Source organism: Palaemon carinicauda, chromosome 11 (assembly GCF_036898095.1).
Source record: "Palaemon carinicauda isolate YSFRI2023 chromosome 11, ASM3689809v2, whole genome shotgun sequence".
NCBI classification, from domain to species: Eukaryota; Metazoa; Arthropoda; class Malacostraca; order Decapoda; family Palaemonidae; genus Palaemon; species Palaemon carinicauda.
Window position 1 is genome coordinate 123,265,264 of NC_090735.1, and position 23,168 is coordinate 123,288,431.

Below are 23,168 nucleotides of genomic sequence, written 5' to 3' on the forward strand. Positions count from 1 at the left end.
GTTTCCTACATGCTGATTGGTTAGAATTATTCTGTCCAACCAATCAGCTAGCGGGAAACTTTTCAAAGTTTCCTACTAGCTGATTGGTTAGAATTATTCTGTTCGACCAATAAGCTAGCAGGAAACTTTAAAAAGTTTCCTACATGCTGATTGGTTAGAATTATTCTGTTCGACCAATAAGCTAGCAGGAAACTTTGAAAAGTTTCCTACATGCTGATTGATTAGAATTATTCTGTCCAACCAATCAGCTAGCGGGAAACTTTTCAAAGTTTCCTACTAGCTGATTGGTTAGAATTATTCTGTTCGACCAATAAGCTAGCAGGAAACTTTAAAAAGTTTCCTACATGCTGATTGGTTAGAATTATTCTGTCCAACCAATCAGCTAGCGGGAAACTTTTCAAAGTTTCCTACTAGCTGATTGGTTAGAATTATTCTGTTCGACCAATAAGCTAGCAGGAAACTTTGAAAAGTTTCCTACATGCTGATTGATTAGAATTATTCTGTCCAACCAATCAGCTAGCGGGAAACTTTTCAAAGTTTCCTACTAGCTGATTGGTTAGAATTATTCTGTTCGACCAATAAGCTAGCAGGAAACTTTAAAAAGTTTCCTACATGCTGATTGGTTAGAATTATTCTGTCCAACCAATCAGCTAGCGGGAAACTTTTCAAAGTTTCCTACTAGCTGATTGGTTAGAATTATTCTGTTCGACCAATAAGCTAGCAGGAAACTTTGAAAAGTTTCCTACATGCTGATTGATTAGAATTATTCTGTCCAGCCAATCAACTAGCGGGGAAACTTTAAAAAGTTTCCTACATGCTGATTGGTTAGAATTATTCTGTTCGACCAATAAGCTAGCAGGAAACTTTGAAAAGTTTCCTACATGCTGATTGATTAGAATTATTCTGTCCAACCAATCAGCTAGCGGGAAACTTTCAAAGTTTCCTACTAGCTGATTGGTTAGAATTATTCTGTTCGACCAATAAGCTAGCAGGAAACTTTAAAAAGTTTCCTACATGCTGATTGATTAGAATTATTCTGTCCAGCCAATCAACTAGCGGGGAAACTTTAAAAAGTTTCCTACATGCTGATTGGTTAGAATTATTCTGTTCGACCAATAAGCTAGCAGGAAACTTTAAAAAGTTTCCTACATGCTGATTGATTAGAATTATTCTGTCCAGCCAATCAACTAGCGGGGAAACTTTAAAAAGTTTCCTACATGCTGATTGGTTAGAATTATTCTGTTCGACCAATAAGCTAGCAGGAAACTTTAAAAAGTTTCCTACATGCTGATTGATTAGAATTATTCTGTCCAGCAGCGGGGAAACTTTAAAAAGTTTCCTACATGCTGATTGGTTAGAATTATTCTGTCCAGCCAATCAACTAGCGGGGAAACTTTAAAAAGTTTCCTACATGCTGATTGGTTAGAATTATTCTGTTCGACCAATAAGCTAGCAGGAAACTTTAAAAAGTTTCCTACATGCTGATTGGTTAGAATTATTCTGTCCGACCAATCAGCTAGCAGGAAACTGTGAAAAGTTTCCTACATGCTGATTGGTTAGAATTATTCTGTCCAACCAATCAGCTAGCGGGAAACTTTTCAAAGTTTCCTACTAGCTGATTGGTTAGAATTATTCTGTTCGACCAATAAGCTAGCAGGAAACTTTAAAAAGTTTCCTACATGCTGATTGATTAGAATTATTCTGTCCAGCCAGTCAACTAGCGGGGAAACTTTAAAAAGTTTCCTACATGCTGATTGGTTAGAATTATTCTGTTCGACCAATAAGCTAGCAGGAAACTTTGAAAAGTTTCCTACATGCTGATTGGTTAGAATTATCCTGTCCAGCCAATCAACTAGCGGGGAAACTTTAAAAAGTTTCCTACATGCTGATTGGTTAGAATTATTCTGTCCAGCCAATCAACTAGCGGGGAAACTTTAAAAAGTTTCCTACATGCTGATTGATTAGAATTATTCTGTCCAGCCAATCAACTAGCGGGGAAACTTTAAAAAGTTTCCTACATGCTGATTGGTTAGAATTATTCTGTTCGACCAATAAGCTAGCAGGAAACTTTGAAAAGTTTCCTACATGCTGATTGGTTAGAATTATTCTGTCCAGCCAATCAGCTAGCGGGGAAACTTTAAAAAGTTTCCTACATGCTGATTGGTTAGAATTATTCTGTTCGACCAATAAGCTAGCAGGAAACTTTGAAAAGTTTCCTACATGCTGATTGATTAGAATTATTCTGTCCAGCCAATCAACTAGCGGGGAAACTTTAAAAAGTTTCCTACATGCTGATTGGTTAGAATTATTCTGTTCGACCAATAAGCTAGCAGGAAACTTTGAAAAGTTTCCTACATGCTGATTGATTAGAATTATTCTGTCCAGCCAATCAACTAGCGGGGAAACTTTAAAAAGTTTCCTACATGCTGATTGGTTAGAATTATTCTGTTCGACCAATAAGCTAGCAGGAAACTTTGAAAAGTTTCCTACATGCTGATTGATTAGAATTATTCTGTCCAGCCAATCAACTAGCGGGGAAACTTTAAAAAGTTTCCTACATGCTGATTGGTTAGAATTATTCTGTTCGACCAATAAGCTAGCAGGAAACTTTGAAAAGTTTCCTACATGCTGATTGATTAGAATTATTCTGTCCAGCCAATCAACTAGCGGGGAAACTTTAAAAAGTTTCCTACATGCTGATTGGTTAGAATTATTCTGTTCGACCAATAAGCTAGCAGGAAACTTTGAAAAGTTTCCTACATGCTGATTGGTTAGAATTATTCTGTCCAGCCAATCAGCTAGCGGGGAAACTTTAAAAAGTTTCCTACATGCTGATTGGTTAGAATTATTCTGTCCAGCCAATCAGCTAGCGGGGAAACTTTAAAAAGTTTCCTACATGCTGATTGATTAGAATTATTCTGTCCAGCCAATCAACTAGCGGGGAAACTTTAAAAAGTTTCCTACATGCTGATTGGTTAGAATTATTCTGTTCGACCAATAAGCTAGCAGGAAACTTTGAAAAGTTTCCTACATGCTGATTGATTAGAATTATTCTGTCCAGCCAATCAGCTAGCGGGGAAACTTTAAAAAGTTTCCTACATGCTGATTGATTAGAATTATTCTGTCCAGCCAATCAACTAGCGGGGAAACTTTAAAAAGTTTCCTACATGCTGATTGGTTAGAATTATTCTGTTCGACCAATAAGCTAGCAGGAAACTTTGAAAAGTTTCCTACATGCTGATTGATTAGAATTATTCTGTCCAACCAATCAGCTAGCGGGAAACTTTAAAAAGTTTCCTACATGCTGATTGGTTAGAATTATTCTGTCCAACCAATCAGCTAGCAGGAAACTTTGAAAAGTTTCCTACATGCTGATTGGTTAGAATTATTCTGTCCAACCAATCAGCTAGCAGGAAACTTTGAAAAGTTTCCTACATGCTGATTGATTAGAATTATTCTGTTCGACCAATAAGCTAGCAGGAAACTTTGAAAAGTTTCCTACATGCTGATTGATTAGAATTATTCTGTCCAGCCAATCAACTAGCGGGGAAACTTTAAAAAGTTTCCTACATGCTGATTGGTTAGAATTATTCTGTTCGACCAATAAGCTAGCAGGAAACTTTGAAAAGTTTCCTACATGCTGATTGGTTAGAATTATTCTGTCCAACCAATCAGCTAGCAGGAAACTTTGAAAAGTTTCCTACATGCTGATTGATTAGAATTATTCTGTTCGACCAATAAGCTAGCAGGAAACTTTGAAAAGTTTCCTACATGCTGATTGATTAGAATTATTCTGTCCAGCCAATCAACTAGCGGGGAAACTTTAAAAAGTTTCCTACATGCTGATTGGTTAGAATTATTCTGTTCGACCAATAAGCTAGCAGGAAACTTTGAAAAGTTTCCTACATGCTGATTGGTTAGAATTATTCTGTCCAACCAATCAGCTAGCAGGAAACTTTGAAAAGTTTCCTACATGCTGATTGATTAGAATTATTCTGTTCGACCAATAAGCTAGCAGGAAACTTTAAAAAGTTTCCTACATGCTGATTGGTTAGAATTATTCTGTTCGACCAATAAGCTAGCAGGAAACTTTGAAAAGTTTCCTACATGCTGATTGGTTAGAATTATTCTGTCCAGCCAATCAGCTAGCGGGGAAACTTTAAAAAGTTTCCTACATGCTGATTGGTTAGAATTATTCTGTCCAGCCAATCAGCTAGCGGGGAAACTTCAAAAAGTTTCCTACATGCTGATTGATTAGAATTATTCTGTCCAGCCAATCAACTAGCGGGGAAACTTTAAAAAGTTTCCTACATGCTGATTGGTTAGAATTATTCTGTTCGACCAATAAGCTAGCAGGAAACTTTGAAAAGTTTCCTACATGCTGATTGATTAGAATTATTCTGTCCAGCCAATCAGCTAGCGGGGAAACTTTAAAAAGTTTCCTACATGCTGATTGATTAGAATTATTCTGTCCAGCCAATCAACCAGCGGGGAAACTTTAAAAAGTTTCCTACATGCTGATTGGTTAGAATTATTCTGTTCGACCAATAAGCTAGCAGGAAACTTTGAAAAGTTTCCTACATGCTGATTGATTAGAATTATTCTGTCCAGCCAATCAGCTAGCGGGGAAACTTTAAAAAGTTTCCTACATGCTGATTGGTTAGAATTATTCTGTCCAACCAATCAGCTAGCAGGAAACTTTGAAAAGTTTCCTACATGCTGATTGGTTAGAATTATTCTGTCCAACCAATCAGCTAGCAGGAAACTTTGAAAAGTTTCCTACATGCTGATTGGTTAGAATTATTCTGTCCAACCAATCAGCTAGCAGGAAACTTTGAAAAGTTTCCTACATTCTGATTGGTAAGAATTATTCTGTCCAACCAATCAGCTAGCAGGAAACTTTGAAAAGTTTCCTACATGCTGATTGGTTAGAATTATTCTGTCCAACCAATCAGCTAGCAGGAAACTTTGAAAAGTTTCCTACATGCTGATTGGTTAGAATTATTCTGTCCAACCAATCAGCTAGCAGAAAACTTTGAAAAGTTTCCTACATTCTGATTGGTAAGAATTATTCTGTCCAACCAATCAGCTAGCAGGAAACTTTGAAAAGTTTCCTACATGCTGATTGGTTAGAATTATTCTGTCCAACCAATCAGCTAGCAGGAAACTTTGAAAAGTTTCCTACATTCTGATTGGTAAGAATTATTCTGTCCAACCAATCAGCTAGCAGGAAACTTTGAAAAGTTTCCTACATGCTGATTGGTTAGAATTATTCTGTCCGACCAATCAGCTAGCGGGAAACTTTGAAAAGTTTCCTACATGCTGATTGGTTAGAATTATTCTGTCCGACCAATCAGCTAGCGGGAAACTTTGGAAAGTTTCCTACATGCTGATTGGTTAGAATTATTCTGTCCGACCAGTCAGCTAGCGGGAAACTTTGAAAAGTTTCCTACATTCTGATTGGTAAGAATTATTCTGTCCAACCAATCAGCTAGCAGGAAACTTTGAAAAGTTTCCTACATGCTGATTGGTAAGAATTATTCTGTCCAACCAATCAGCTAGCAGGAAACTTTGGAAAGTTTCCTACATTCTGATTGGTTAGAATTATTCTGTCCAACCAATCAGCTAGCAGGAAACTTTGAAAAGTTTCCTACATTCTGATTGGTTAGAATTATTCTGTCCAACCAATCAGCTAGCAGGAAACTTTGGAAAGTTTCCTACATTCTGATTGGTTAGAATTATTCTGTCCAACCAATCAGCTAGCAGGAAACTTTGAAAAGTTTCCTACATTCTGATTGGTTAGAATTATTCTGTCCAACCAATCAGCTAGCAGGAAACTTTGAAAAGTTTCCTACATGCTGATTGGTTAGAATTATTCTGTCCGACCAATCACGTAGCAGGAAACTTTAAAAAGTTTCCTGCATGCTGATTGGTTAGAAATATTCTGTCCGACCAATCAGCTAGCAGTTTCCTACATGCTGATTGGTTAGAATTATTCTGTCCGACCAATCAGCTAGCAGTTTCCTACATGCTGATTGGTTAGAATTATTCTGTCCAACCAATCAGCTAGCAGGAAACTTTGGAAAGTTTCCTACATTCTGATTGGTTAGAATTATTCTGTCCAACCAATCAGCTAGCAGGAAACTTTGAAAAGTTTCCTACATTCTGATTGGTTAGAATTATTCTGTCCAACCAATCAGCTAGCAGGAAACTTTGAAAAGTTTCCTACATTCTGATTGGTTAGAATTATTCTGTCCAACCAATCAGCTAGCAGGAAACTTTGGAAAGTTTCCTACATGCTGATTGGTTAGAATTATTCTGTCCGACCAATCACGTAGCAGGAAACTTTAAAAAGTTTCCTGCATGCTGATTGGTTAGAAATATTCTGTCCGACCAATCAGCTAGCAGTTTCCTACATGCTGATTGGTTAGAATTATTCTGTCCGACCAATCAGCTAGCAGTTTCCTACATGCTGATTGGTTAGAATTATTCTGTCCAACCAATCAGCTAGCAGGAAACTTTTTATGCAGTTTGGTTAGAATTATTCTGTCCAACCAATCAGCTAATAGGAAACTTTGAAAAGTTTCCTACATGCTGATTGGTTAGCATTATTCTGTCCAACCAATCAGCTAGCGGGAAATTTTGAAAAGTTTCCTACATGCTGATTGGTTAGAATTATTCTGTCCGACCAATCAGCTAACTTGAAAAGTTTCCTACATGCTGATTGGTTAGAATTATTCTGTCCGACCAATCAGCTAGCAGGAAACTGTGAAAAGTTTCCTACATGCTGATTGGTTAGAATTATTCTGTCCAACTAATCAGCTAATAGGAAACTTTAAAAAGTTTCCTACATGCTGATAGGTTAGAATTATTCTGTCCAACCAATTAGCTAGCAGGAAACCTTTCCGAGCTAAAAGGGCACCTTGGCGAGTGTGTGCAAATGCGCCTCATTAGAAAAAAATTGAGTATAACTAGTTTACACGTTTTAAAGGTCACTCGTGAACTACAGAGGCAAGGGGCAGTGACAATGCCCTTTGCAAATGATCACCACCCAAGCCCCTTAATCTTGCTAGGACCAGGGAGGCCTAGGCAATGGCTGCTGATGATCCAACAGGTAGACCTATAGGTCTACCGTTTCCTCTGATTTGAAATATCCTGAAGAGGCAGGAGTGATGGCTTTAAGGCAGGAGTGTCAAACTCGTGACCTGCGGGCTAAGAGTGACCCGTGGAATCGTCCTAAGGCGACGAAATTTGAGTTACTATAATTGTTATAACTGAGGAAAATGTTACTAAACTGTTAAGATGTAATGTACTTTTTGCACACCAGGATAACCAGCAAAATAACAAAATATGTTTTAATCTTCTTCAGTCTTGCCAGTAAGTAATTTACCAAATCTTTGGTGGCCCTCTAAAGGATTTGAGTTTGACATTCCAGCTTTAAGGTTTAAGTCACTAGCCCTTCGATATCTGTATCCCAGCCCTCTTTTAAGAAGACAGAAGAGAAGAAGCTGGATGTGGCAGAGATGAGAATGTTGAGACGGATGTGTGGGGTGACAAGAAGAGATAAGATAAGGAATGAGGTAATTAGGGGTACCAGAGGAGTTAGAGAACTATCAGATAAGATCCAAGAAAGTAGATTGAGGTGGTATGGTCATGTCATGAGAAGAGATGAACAGTAAATTGGGAGGAGAGTAATGGAAATGGAGGTACAGGGAACGAGAAGGAGAGGGAGACCACAGCGAAGGTGGATGGACTGTATCAAGGGATTAACCGGTGATGAAGTGTGGGACAGAGGTAGATGGAGAACGCTCGCCAGAAACATCGACCCCACATAAAATCGGGAAGGGATGCAGACAAAGAAGAAGAAGATGCAAAACCTAAATTGTCCATGTTAGTCAGGATGCTGTAAATCAATCACTTTGCTTAGAGACTAGCAACTATATCAATATCCTTTCAAAAATTCCTTCGTGTGAAATATATTGCAAGTTTGTAATATTTCTTTTCTTATGACAAACTAGAGACTCCTGGGTGTTATTCCTGTAATATTTGTTTTCTTAGGACAAACTAAAGAAACTCCTGGGTGCTGTTCGTGTAATATCTGCTTTCTTGGTGTAATGTGCTTACTGTGTTATCTTGGAAATAAATAAAAAAAAGGCTTAAAGCATTTTAATGCTTAAAAGGGAAAAGAAAAATACTATTGCAAGATAAAAAGGGAATTATTAGTAGTATTCAATTCATCATCAGTAGAGACAGAGGTGAAGAGCCCCCGGAGTGAAGATTCGAACCTATGCCTCCCGAGGATCCCAGAACTCACAAGACTATACTCAACTTTTTTTTGATGAGGCGCATTTGCACTGACTCGCAGGTGTGCCCTTTTAGCTCGGAAAAGTTTCCTGCCAGCTGATTGGTTAGAAGTATCTTGTCCAACCAATCAGCTAGCAGGAGTATAGTGCTCTAACAACTGAGCCACGCCCATCTACTGCAATCCGAACACGGGTGCCAAATTTGTCATATAAAAGGACAAATAGATAACAAAGAATCTTCAAACCTACAATCGCCGCAGAGATTCCGGGGGAAACAAGCCCCGCCCACTGATGACGTCACAGCCAATCATGTTGTCTACCGCGTTAACAGCTTGAAATTTGCAACCGCTGCTAACACGGGAGGCAACGAGATTGGCTGAGACGTCATCAAAGGTGGGGCTACGTCATCAGTGGGCGGGGCTTATTTCGATCGGAATCTTTGCGGAGACAATAACCTCATAAAATCTGACAATTACAGAAAACGACAGTCAGATTCAAAGCGCCATAAGAAGACGTCTGCCAATTTGGATAATAATAATAATAATAATAATAATAATAATAATAATAATAATGATAATAATAATAATAATAATAATAATAATAATAATAATAATAATACGAGCACACCAAACAATTCATTAACGAAATTATTCATGTGTCATTACAGATTTCGTATCAGAAATTTAAAAAAAAAAATATTAAATAATTGATAGGTTTCTCGATAGAAACCCGATCCGTACAGTCAATGCCTTCACAAAAATTGTTTCTAAAATCGATGCAGATGTTCCCCAAATCAATGTCGATACAAAACGGAAAACGACAAGAACAGAGAGAGAAGAACTTGAATTCAATTCGGATACCATATTTCTCTCAATAACTCTTGATGTAAAATGTCCTTGCTTGAGAGTACACTCGGCCACACTGTTCTGTCTAATTTCTCTTCCTCTTGTTTTGTTAAAGTATTTATAGTTTAAATAGAAAATATTTATTTTAATGTTGTTACTCTTCTTAAAATATTTTATCTTTCATTCTTTCCTTTCCTCACTGGGCTACTTCCCCTGTTGGAGCCTTTGAGCTTATAGCATCTTGCTTTTCCAACTAGGGTTGTAGCTTAGCAAGTAATAATAATAATAACAATAATAACATACCCAAGCCAACCTACTTTTCCTCTACTATTCTAAACACAATAAACTTCTTCAGGGGAAACACCATACTAAAAGACGTCTCAGTTGTGTCCTTCTACCGAGAAGGCTGGAATGCATTCGGCATTGACAGCTTATCTCTCAAAGGCTCTTGATCCAGAAGCCAATGGCTGCCAAAATTAAGCACACGAACTTTTGTTCCATTAATCCAGTGCAATGAAATTTCAGTCTGAGGACACGGTGTACTAAAGACATCAAACTTGTTTCTTCTACATATGTCCACATGGTAAAGAATCAATACTAAAGAATCTTTAGCAAGGAACAATGCATACTGGAGCAAGTGAAAATTCCCTCTGCTGAGTCCATCTTGTAAATTATTCCCTTTGACCTGGAAGGCTGGAATACACTTGGGCATGACAGTTTTTTCCCTCAATGACTCTTGATCCCGAATGTTCATAGCTACCATAATCAAACATACAAACATTTGTTCCACTATTTCATTACAATGAAATCTCTTGATATTCATATGTTTCACTAAAGTCTTCGAGATCATGGTGAGGGGCAGATGGAGATGGTTTGGACATGCTCTTCGCACTCCCCGAAGAGAGATTCATTCAAACTTTATACTGGGCTCCATAAGGCACTAGAAGTGTTGGAAGGTCCAGACCTACATGGCTGATGGCTATGAAGCGTGAAGAAGTAGGAGATGATGAATGGAGACGCATTGACTATATATATATATATATATATATATATATATATATATATATATATATATATATATATATATATATATATATATATATATACTTTCAAACGTTCAAGTGAGCTCCCCAAGGCACTAGAAGAATTGGAAGACCCAGACCTACATGGCTGATGGCTATGAAGCGTGAAGTAGGATATGATGAATGGAGAAGTATTGACTTATTAGCTAAAGATAGAGACGACTGGGGAAATCTAACCGAGGCCCTTTGCTACAACAGGTGTAGGAGGAGATGATGATGATGATGATGATGATGAAGATGATGAGGATGATGACCTAATAACCTTGACTTTGGTTCCAAATGCACTGCTGATACGATATTTTCAAGGTTAATGGCTAATAAAAACACGAGCTTTAATAGGAATTCACATGAGTCAACCTTGGAAACTGATTTAAACACCTTCGTCCGCAAGCAGATGTTGGTGTGGTTTCTATTACTGAGAATTGCAAGTGTTCTAGCTCTATACAGATGCCACAACTCAATTTGACGATTAATTATCGATAATAGGAAAAAATGTATCAGTAGATTTATAAAGTCATTTCAGAGCAAGCAAAAACACTCCCTTTTGGGGGAGGGGGAGTTTTATAGTTTATATATGCAGAAATTATTCTAATGTTGTTTGCTGTTTACTATTTTTCCATGTTGGCACCCAAGATCTTATAGCGTCGTGCTTTTTCAACGGGGGTTGTAGCTTAGCCAGTAATAATAATAATAATAATAATAATAATAATAATAATAATAATAATAACAACACCATTAGCAATAATAATAATAACAACAACAATAACAATAACAATATTGATAAGGATGATAACAATAACAACAACATCATCAACAACAACAACAACAACAATAATAAAAAGAACATCAACAACAATAATAATAATAATAATAATAATAATAATAATAATCAAGGCCTTACGTACACCGTTTGAATGATGTGGAATAAGTACGCCAACAGATCGATATATATACATATATATATATATATATATATATATATATATATATATATATATATATATATATGTATGCACGTGTGTATTACATTATAAATGCAAATGTGTATGCGTGTATGAATAAGGCCAATTCAATTAATGTAGGTACCATTCAAGTATATCCAAGTGGATGAGAGTATTATTTTCCCATTGGCATTAGCTAATATCTATTTATCTATCTATCTATTTACTTATCTATCCCATTATCTATCTACATAATATATATATATATATATATATATATATATATATATATATCTCATCATCATCATCATCTCCTCCTCCTACGCCTATTGACGCAAAGGGCCTCGGTTAGATTTCTCCAGTCGTCTCTATGTTGAGCTTTTAATTCAATACTTCTCCATTCATCAACTCCTAATTCGCGCTTCATAATCCTCAGCCATGTAGGCCTTGGTCTCCCAACTCTTCTAGTGCCTTGGGCAGCTCATTTGAACGTTTGAAAGTGTATATATATATATATATATATATATATATATATATATATATATATATATATATATATATATATATATATATATTATATATATATATATATACAAATATATATATATATATATGTATATATATATATATATATATATATATATATATATATATATATATATATATATATATATATATATATATTGCATAAAGAGGCAAAACCTGATGAATGGGAGTTGGGAGTGTTGGTGAAAGTGGCAAAAAAAAAAAAAATCTGACTGATTGCAATAATTACAGAGGCATCACACTTATGTCAGTTGTCATGAAAATAGATAGTAAGCTCATTCTAAAGATATAAGAGAGAAACATTGGTGAAAAAGCTAAGATATGAACAAAAAGGCTTTAAAAAATGTAAAAGTTGTACTGACCAACTTTTCATTTTGAGACATACAGCAATGTGTAGGTATAGAAATCGACTTTTGATGGCATTTGTGGATTATGCAAAAGCCTTTGATAGTGTGCACCGGCCAATTTTTAGGAGAGCCCTGCGTTATTTAAGGAATTCCTCTTAAATATGTGAATTTGATTTAGTCTGTTCATGAGCATAGCAAGTAATGTTAACAGAGTCCTATCAAATGAATTTCCAGTGAACAGCGGAGTACTCCAAGGGAATGTGTTATCACCTATGTTGTTTATCTTCCTCATGGATTTTGTAATGCATAGAGCAGTTGGGGATGGTAAAGAAGGATTGAACTAGATTGGTAATAGGAAATTAGCTGACCTAAAGTATGCTGATGATGCTGTCCTTATTAGCAGAACACCACAGGATTTGTAATGGTTGCTTACCAGAATGCATGAAATATCACATGAGGTTGGGTTCAAGATAAAAGATTGAAAAAAGCAAATCAACAATGGCAAGGTTAAGGTAATGTGTAGAACAGTTGGAGATTAGCAGAACCCCATTTTTGCAATGCTTATTTACCAGAATGCATGAAATATCACATGAAGTTAGGCTCAAGATAAATAGAGGGAAGATAGAGATGATGAGAATAGAGTATGCAATGGAAGATGAAATATCACTGGAAGGAGAAAGGATTAATTGGGTAGAATCGTTTAAATATTTAGGAACTATGATCTCCAATACAGGGATTTTTAGAAATAGAGTTTAGTGAACGATTTTATAAAAGAAAATCAGACAATGGTTAGCTTGAGTAAGATTAGGAAATCAAATCGCCTGAAATTACACACAAAAAATAAGACAATATATCAGTTGAGTGAGATAGGTGTTACTGTAAGGACATGAGTCATGGTATGACAATGAAACAATCTCCAATAGATTTGGTAGATTTGAGAACAAAGCACTCAGAAGGATATTGGGAGTTAAATGGTAGAAGTATATGTATATAGGCACATACTCAAGTATATAATATCTTAAGATATTTCATTTTCCCTTTCCTCAGTGGGCTTATTTCCCTGTTGGAGCCCCTGGGCTTATAGCATCCTGCTTTTCCAACTAGAGTTGTAGCTTAGAAAGTAATAATAATAATAATAATAATAATAATAATAATAATAATAATAATAATACTAATAATAATAATAATAATAATAATAATAATAATGATGATGATGATGATGATCGTGTAAACAGCACAATAAATAAAGTTCTCTACGACTGGCGTAGGAGGAGATGATGATGATGATGATGATGATGATGATAATGATAATGATAATGATAATGATAATGATGATGATGATGATGATGACGATACCTAACTTAAGATCAGTTGGTTATGGCGATGATGAATGGAGAAGTATTGATTTAAAAGCTCAAGGTAGAGACGACTGGCGAAATCTAACCGAGGCACTTTGCGTCAATAGGCGTAGGAGGAGATGATGATGATGATGATGCTGACGACACATCACACGCTCTATATACATTTAAAAATCAAGTGTTAATTAGCTCTTCGTCGGAAAAGGTAAACCGAAAGCCTTGCTTGAAAATAACAGCTATTATTGATCGTAAATCACTAAGTTATTTCAAAAAAGTTACAAAATTCAATCTGTATTATCGCTTTAACGAGATTGGCTTCTCAAGCATAGCCATTCCGAAGGCCCGGGAACACTTGTGAAATTTGTGGTCGTCTGTTAAATATATACAATCACATATTCAGATTTAATGATTTCAAGTCATTTTCAAAATGAACACCGAGGAATTTATGGATGTGGCCTTGGTTGATAAATATATTTACACTCAAAGACCCTATTTTGGAAGAACCACTTTGAATATTTAAAAGATAACCTTTAGTTTTATTTCTCTTAAAGGTAGTTTTTCTGAAGCTGGTGGGTAGTTTTTCTGAAGCCAGTGGGTAGTTTTTCTGAAGCCGGGGTGAGCTTGCAAAGACCCTATTTTGGAAGAACCACTTTGAATATATTGAATATAACCTTTAAAATTTTATTTCTCTTAAAGGTAGTTTTTCTGAAGCCGGTGGGAGCTTGCAAAGACCATATTTTCGAAAATCACTTTGAATATTTTGAAGATAACCTTTAAAATTTTATTTCTCTTAAAGGTAGTTTTTCTGAAGCCGGGGTGAGCTTGCAAAGACCCTATTTTGGAAGAACCACTTTGAATATTTAAAAGATAACCTTTAGAGTTTTATTTCTCCTAAAGGTAGTTTTTCTGAAGCCGGTGGGAGCTTGCAAAGACCATATTTTAGAAAACCACTTTGAATATTTTGAAGATAACCTTTAGAGATTTATTTCTCTTAAAGGTAGTTTTCTGAAGCCAGTGGGAGCTTGCAAAGACCATATTTTGGAAGAACCACTTTGAATATATTGAATATAACCTTTAAAATTTTATTTCTCTTAAAGGTAGTTTTTCTGAAGCCGGGGTGAGCTTACAAAGACCCTATATTCGAAAATCACTTTGAATATTTAAAAGATAACCTTTAGAGTTTTATTTCTCTTCAAAGTATTTTTTCTGAAGCCGGGGTGAGCTTGCAAAGACCCTATTTTGGAAGAACCACTTTGAATATATTGAATATAACCTTTAAAATTTCATTTCTTTTAAAGGTAGTTTTTCTGAAGCCGGAGGGAGCTTGCAAAGACCCCAATTTGGAAGAACCACTTTGAATATATTGAATATAATCTTTAAAATTTTATTTCTCTTGAAGGTAGTTTTTCTGAAGCCGGTGGGAGCTTGAAAAGACCCTATTTTGGAAGAACCACTTTGAATATATTGAATATAATCTTTAAAATTTTATTTCTCTTGAAGGTAGTTTTTCTGAAGCCGGTGGGAGCTTGCAAAGACCATATTTTCGAAAATCACTTTGAATATTCTGAAGATAACCTTTAGAATTTTATTTCTCTTAAAGGTAGTTTTTCTGAAGCCGGTGGGAGCTTGCAAAGACCATATTTTCGAAAATCCCTTTGATTTTGAAGATAACCTTTAAAATTTCATTTCTCTTAAAGGTAGTTTTTCTGAAGCCGGGGTGAGCTTGAAAAGACCATATTTTCGAAAATCACTTTGAATATTTTGAAGATAACCTTTAAAATTTTATTTCTCTTAAAGGTAGTTTTTCTGAAGCCGGTGGGAGCTTGCAAAGACCCTATTTTTGTAGAATCACTTTGAATATTTAAAAGATAACCTTTAGAGTTTTATTTCTCTTAAAGGTAGTTTTTCTGAAGCCGGTGGGAGCTTGCAAAGACCCTATTTTGGAAGAACCACTTTGAATATTTTGAAGATAACCTTTAGAGTTTTATTTCTCTTAAAGGTAGTTTTTCTGAAGCCGGTGGGAGCTTGCAAAGACCCTATTTTTGTAGAATCACTTTGAATATTTAAAAGATAACCTTTAGAGTTTTATTTCTCTTAAAGGTAGTTTTTCTGAAGCCGGAGGGAGCTTGCAAAGACCCCAATTTGGAAGAACCACTTTGAATATTTTGAAGATAACCTTTAGAGTTTTATTTCTCTTAAAGGTAGTTTTTCTGAAGCCGGTGGGAGCTTGCAAAGACCATATTTTCGAAAATCACTTTGAATATTTTGAAGATAATCTTTAGAGTTTTATTTATCTTAAAGGTAGTTTTTCTGAAGCCGGTGGGAGCTTGCAAAGACCATATTTTCGAAAATCACTTTGAATATTTTGAAGATAATCTTTAGAGTTTTATTTCTCTTAAAGGTAGTTTTTCTGAAGCCGGTGGGAGCTTGCAAAGACCCTATTTTTGTAGAATCACTTTGAATATTTAAAAGATAACCTTTAGAGTTTTATTTCTCTTAAAGGTAGTTTTTCTGAAGCCGGTGGGAGCTTGCAAAGACCCTATTTTTGTAGAATCACTTTGAATATTTAAAAGATAACCTTTAGAGTTTTATTTCTCTTAAAGGTAGTTTTTCTGAAGCCGGTGGGAGCTTGCAAAGACCCTATTTTTGTAGAATCACTTTGAATATTTTGAAGATAACCTTTAGAGTTTTATTTCTCTTAAAGGTAGTTTTTCTGAAGCCGGTGGGAGCTTGCAAAGACCATATTTTCGAAAATCACTTTGAATATTTTGAAGATAATCTTTAGAGTTTTATTTATCTTAAAGGTAGTTTTTCTGAAGCCGGTGGGAGCTTGCAAAGACCATATTTTCGAATATCACTTTGAATATTTTGAAGATAACCTTTAAAATTTTATTTCTCTTAAAGGTAGTTTTTCTGAATCCGGTGGGAGCTTGCAAAGACCATATTTTCGAAAATCACTTTGAATATTTTGAAGATAATCTTTAAAACTCTATTTCTCTTAAAGGTAGTTTTTCTGAAGCCGGTGTGAGCTTGCAAAGACCCTATTTTGGAAGAACCACTTTGAATATTTTGAAGATAACCTTTAAAATTTTACTTCTCTTAAAGGTAGTTTTTCTGAAGCCGGTGAGAGCTTGCAAAGACCATATTTTCGAAAATCACTTTGAATATTTTGATGATAACCTTTAGAGTTTTATTTCTCTTAAAGGTAGTTTTTCTGAAGCAGGAGGGAGCTTGCAAAGACCATATTTTCGAAAATCAATTTGAATATTTTGAAAATAACCTTTAGAGTTTTATTTCTCTTAAAGGTAGTTTTTCTGAATCCGGTGGGAGCTTGCAAAGACCATATTTTCGAAAATCACTTTGAATATTTTGAAGATAATCTTTAAAACTCTATTTCTCTTAAAGGTAGTTTTTCTGAAGCCAGTGGGAGCTTGCAAAGACCATATTTTGGAAGAACCACTTTGAATATATTGAATATAACCTTTAAAATTTTATTTCTCTTAAAGGTAGTTTTTCTGAAGCAGGAGGGAGCTTGCAAAGACCCCATTTTGGAAGAACCACTTTGAATATATTGAATATAACCTTTAAAATTTTATTTCTCTTAAAGGTAGTTTTTCTGAAGCAGGAGGGAGCTTGCAAAGACCCCATTTTGGAAGAACCACTTTGAATATTTTGAATATAACCTTTAAAATTTTATTTCTCTTAAAGGTAGTTTTTCTGAAGCAGGTGGGAGCTTGCAAAGACCCTATTTTGGAAGAACCACTTTGAATATATTGAATATAACCTTTAGAGTTTTATTTCTCTTAAAGGTAGTTTTTCTGAAGCCAGTGGGAGCTTGCAAAGACCCTATTTTGGAAGAACCACTTTGAATATATTGAATATAACCTTTAAAATTTTATTTCTCTTAAAGGTAGTTTTTCTGAAGCAGGAGGGAGCTTGCAAAGACCCCATTTTGGAAGAACCACTTTGAATATTTTGAATATAACCTTTAAAATTTTATTTCTCTTAAAGGTAGTTTTTCTGAAGCAGGTGGGAGCTTGCAAAGACCCTATTTTGGAAGAACCACTTTGAATATATTGAATATAATCTTTAAAATTTTATTTCTCTTAAAGGTAGTTTTTCTGAAGCCGGTGGGAGCTTGCAAAGACCCTATTTTGGAAGAACCACTTTGAATATTTTGAATATAACCTTTAAAATTTTATTTCTCTTAAAGGTAGTTTTTCTGAAGCAGGTGGGAGCTTGCAAAGACCCTATTTTGGAAGAACCACTTTGAATATATTGAATATAATCTTTAAAATTTTATTTCTCTTAAAGGTAGTTTTTCTGAAGCCGGAGGGAGCTTGCAAAGACCCTATTTTGGAAAACCACTTTGAATATTTAAAAGATAACCTTTAGAGTTTTATTTCTCTTAAAGGTAGTTTTTCTGAAGCCGGTGGGAGCTTGCAAAGACCCTATTTTGGAAAATCACTTTGAATATATTGAATATAACCTTTAAAATTTTATTTCTCTTAAAGGTAGTTTTTCTGACGCCGGTGGGAGCTTGCAAAGACCCCATTTTGGAAAATCACTTTGAATATTTAAAAGATAACCTTTAGAGTTTTATTTCTCTTAAAGGTAGTTTTTCTGAAGCCGGAGGAAGCTTGCAAAGACCCCAATTTGGAAAACCACTTTGAATATTTAAAAGATAACCTTTAGAGTTTTATTTCTCTTAAAGGTAGTTTTTCTGAAGCCGGAGGAAGCTTGCAAAGACCCCAATTTGGAAAACCACTTTGAATATTTAAAAGATAACCTTTAGAGTTTTATTTCTCTTAAAGGTAGTTTTTCTGAAGCCGGAGGAAGCTTGCAAAGACCCCAATTTGGAAAACCACTTTGAATATTTAAAAGATAACCTTTAGAGTTTTATTTCTCTTAAAGGTAGTTTTTCTGAAGCCGGGGTGAGCTTGCAAAAGACCTATTTTGGAAAACCACTTTGAATATTTTGATGATAACCTTTAGAGTTTTATTTCTCTTCAAGGTAGTTTTTCTGAAGCCAGTGGGAGCTTGCAAAGACCATATTTTCGAAAATCACTTTGAATATTTTGAAGATAACCTTTAGAGTTTTATTTCTCTTCAAGGTAGTTTTTCTGAAGCCAGTGGGAGCTTGCAAAGACCATATTTTCGAAAATCACTTTGAATATTTTGAAGATAACCTTTAGAGTTTTATTTCTCTTCAAGGTAGTTTTTCTGAAGAAAGTGGGAGCTTGCAAAGACCACATTTTCGAAAATCACTTTGAATATTTTGAAGATAACCTTTAGAGTTTTATTTCTCTTCAAGGTAGTTTTTCTGAAGCCAGGGGGAGCTTGCAAAGACCACATTTTCGAAAATCATTTTGAATATTTTGAAGATAACCTTTAGAGTTTTATTTCTCTTCAAGGTAGTTTTTCTGAAGCCAGTGGGAGCTTGCAAAGACCACATTTTCGAAAATCACTTTGAATATTTTGAAGATAACCTTTAGAGTTTTATTTCTCTTCAAGGTAGTTTTTCTGAAGCCAGTGGGAGCTTGCAAAGACCCCATTTTCGAAAATCACTTTGAATATTTTGAAGATAACCTTTAGAGTTTTATTTCTCTTCAAGGTAGTTTTTCTGAAGCCGGTGGGAGCTTTCAAAGACCCCATTTTGGAAGAACCACTTTGAATATATTTAATATAACCTTTAAAATTTTATTTCTCTTAAAGGTAGTTTTTCTGAAGCCGGGGTGAGCTTGCAAAGACCATATTTTCGAAAATCACTTTGAATATTTTGAAGATAACCTTTAGAGTTTTATTTCTCTTAAAGGTAGTTTTTCTGAAGCCAGTGGGAGCTTGCAAAGACCATATTTTCGAAAATCACTTTGAATATTTTGAAGATAACCTTTAGAATTATATTTCTCAGTAGGGATAAATCCATTGATTTAATTGCCACGCACTGGCACGCATCCTCCTGCATCGTCCCGCACTGTTCACTCTAGTTCACTCCAGTTCCCGCATCGTTTACGACAAGTTCACGCCAATTTTGGCGTGATAATGCGTGCCACAAATTTTGAACATTTCAAAATTCTCGGAACGCATGGCACGCATCAGCACACATGCCACGCACCGTTCACGTCAAGTTCACGCCAGTTCCCGCATCGTTCACGCCTGTTCACGCCACATTGCGTGCCAGTGAGTGCCACAAATGCGTGCAAGTGTCAGGGGGGCTTAAGGTTGTGGGAGCTTGAGCTTACACGGCTGCGTGTATTTAAGTTTAAAGTTTGAAGGGCACTCACGAATGGCTCAGACAAGGGACAGTAACAATGACCTAGCCCGATAATGCACTAGAGACTGACACAATGACCTAGCTAGCCCGATAATGCACTAGAGACTGACACAATGACCTAGCTAGCCCGATAATGCACTAGAGACTGACACAATGACCTAGCTAGCCCGATACTGCACTAGAGACGGACACAATGACCTAGCTAGCCCGGTAATGCACTAGAGACGGACACATTGACCTAGCTAGCCCGGTAATGCACTAGAGACGGACACAATGACCTAGCTAGCCCGATACTGCACTAGAGACTGACACAATGACTTAGCTAGCCCGATAATGCACTAGAGACTGACACAATGACCTAGCCAGCCCGATAATGCACTAGAGACTGACACAATGACCTAGCTAGCCCGATAATGCACTAGAGACGGACACAATGACCTAGCCAGCCCGATAATGCACTAGAGACTGACACAATGACTTAGCTAGCTCGATAATGCACTAGAGACGGACACAATGACCTAGCCAGCCCGATAATGCACTAGAGACGGACACAATGACCTAGCCAGCCCGATAATGCACTAAAGACTGACACAATGACCTAGCTAGCTCGATAATGCACTAGAGACTGACACAATGACTTAGCTAGCTCGATAATGCACTAGAGACGGACACAATGACCTAGCTAGCCCGATAATGCACTAGAGACTGACACAATGACCTAGCTAGCCCGATAATGCACTAGAGACTGACACAATGACCTAGCTAGCCCGATAATGCACTAGAGACTGACACAATGACCTAGCTAGCCCGATAATGCACTAGAGACTGACACAATGACCTAGCTAGCCCGATAATGCACTAGAGACTGACACAATGACCTAGCTAGCCCGATAATGCACTAGAGACTGACACAATGACCTAGCTAGCCCGATAATGCACTAGAGACTGACACAATGACCTAGCTAGCCCGATAATGCACTAGAGACTGACACAATGACTTAGCTAGCTCGATAATGCACTAGAGACTGACACAATGACCTAGCCAGCCCGATAATGCACTAGAGACTGACACAATGACCTAGCTAGCCCGATAATGCACTAGAGACGGACACAATGACCTAGCCAGTCTGGTAATGCACTAGAGACTGACACAATGACTTAGCTAGCTCGATAATGCACTAGAGACTGACACAATGACCTAGCCAGCCCGATAATGCACTAGAGACGGACACAATGACCTAGCCAGCCCGATAATGCACTAGAGACTGACACAATGACTTAGCTAGCTCGATAATGCACTAGAGACTGACACAATGACTTAGCTAGCTCGATAATGCACTAGAGACGGACACAATGACCTAGCTAGCCCGATAATGCACTAGAGACTGACACAATGACCTAGCTAGCCCGATAATGCACTAGAGACGGACACAATGACCTAGCTAGCCCGATAATGCACTAGAGACTGACACAATGACCTAGCTAGCCCGATAATGCACTAGAGACTGACACAATGACCTAGCTAGCCCGATAATGCACTAGAGACTGACACAATGACTTAGCTAGCTCGATAATGCACTAGAGACTGACACAATGACCTAGCTAGCCCGATAATGCACTAGAGACTGACACAATGACCTAGCTAGCCCAATAATGCACTAGAGACTGACACAATGACCTAGCTAGCCCGATAATGCACTAGAGACTGACACAATGACTTAGCTAGCTCGATAATGCACTAGAGACTGACACAATGACCTAGCCAGCCCGATAATGCACTAGAGACTGACACAATGACCTAGCCAGCCCGATAATGCACTAGAGACTGACACAATGACCTAGCTAGCCCGATAATGCACTAGAGACGGACACAATGACCTAGCCAGCCCGATAATGCACTAGAGACTGACACAATGACTTAGCTAGCTCGATAATGCACTAGAGACGGACACAATGACCTAGCCAGCCCGATAATGCACTAGAGACGGACACAATGACCTAGCCAGCCCGATAATGCACTAGAGACTGACACAATGACTTAGTTAGCTCGATAATGCACTAGAGACTGACACAATGACCTAGCTAGCCCGATAATGCACTAGAGACTGACACAATGACCTAGCTAGCCCGATAATGCACTAGAGACTGACACAATGACCTAGCTAGCCCGATAATGCACTAGAGACGGACACAATGACCTAGCCAGCCCGATAATGCACTAGAGACTGACACAATGACCTAGCCAGCCCGATAATGCACTAGAGACTGACACAATGACTTAGCTAGCTCGATAATGCACTAGAGACGGACACAATGACCTAGCCAGCCCGATAATGCACTAGAGACGGACACAATAACCTAGCCAGCCCGATAATGCACTAGAGACTGACACAATGACTTAGCTAGCTCGATAATGCACTAGAGACGGACACAATGACCTAGCCAGCCCGATAATGCACTAGAGACGGACACAATGACCTAGCCAGCCCGATAATGCACTAGAGACTGACACAATGACTTAACTAGCTCGATAATGCACTAGAGACGGACACAATGACCTAGCCAGCCCGATAATGCACTAGAGACGGACACAATGACCTAGCTAGCCCGATAATGCACTAGAGACTGACACAATGACTTAGCTAGCTCGATAATGAACTAGAGACTGACACAATGACCTAGCTAGCCCGATAATGCACTAGAGACTGACACAATGACCTAGCTAGCCCGATAATGCACTAGAGACTGACACAATGACCTAGCTAGCCCGATAATGCACTAGAGACTGACACAATGACTTAGCTAGCTCGATAATGCACTAGAGACTGACACAATGACCTAGCCAGCCCGATAATGCACTAGAGACTGACACAATGACCTAGCCAGCCCGATAATGCACTAGAGACGGACACAATGACCTAGCCAGCCCGATAATGCACTAGAGACTGACACAATGACCTAGCCAGCCCGATAATGCACTAGAGACGGACACAATAACCTAGCCAGCCCGATAATGCACTAGAGACTGACACAATGACTTAGCTAGCTCGATAATGCACTAGAGACAGACACAATGACCTAGCCAGCCCGATAATGCACTAGAGACGGACACAATGACCTAGCTAGCCCGATAATGCACTAGAGACTGACACAATGACTTAGCTAGCTCGATAATGCACTAGAGACTGACACAATGACCTAGCTAGCCCGATAATGCACTAGAGACTGACACAATGACCTAGCTAGCCCGATAATGCACTAGAGACTGACACAATGACCTAGCTAGCCCGATAATGCACTAGAGACGGACACAATGACCTAGCCAGCCCGATAATGCACTAGAGACGGACACAATAACCTAGCTAGCCCGATAATGCACTAGAGACTGACACAATGACCTAGCCAGCCCGATAATGCACTAGAGACGGACACAATAACCTAGCTAGCCCGATAATGCACTAGAGACGGACAC

The 23,168-nt window shown here is 37.3% G+C and overlaps 1 protein-coding gene across 1 annotated transcript in view; it reads left to right on the forward strand.

Moving 5' to 3' along the window:
- The window catches only part of LOC137649461 (chondroitin sulfate N-acetylgalactosaminyltransferase 1-like), a 28,081-nt gene extending 10,264 nt beyond the window's left edge, over positions 1–17,817 (forward strand). The window contains exons 7-15 of the mRNA XM_068382444.1: positions 14,119–14,136; positions 14,520–14,539; positions 14,822–14,839; positions 14,923–14,940; positions 17,131–17,148; positions 17,434–17,451; positions 17,535–17,552; positions 17,636–17,653; positions 17,737–17,817. Coding sequence (XP_068238545.1) covers positions 14,119–14,136; positions 14,520–14,539; positions 14,822–14,839; positions 14,923–14,940; positions 17,131–17,148; positions 17,434–17,451; positions 17,535–17,552; positions 17,636–17,653; positions 17,737–17,817 — 227 coding nt within the window. The remainder of the gene's footprint in view (positions 1–14,118; positions 14,137–14,519; positions 14,540–14,821; positions 14,840–14,922; positions 14,941–17,130; positions 17,149–17,433; positions 17,452–17,534; positions 17,553–17,635; positions 17,654–17,736) is intronic.
- Positions 17,818–23,168: the final 5,351 nt, after the last annotated feature.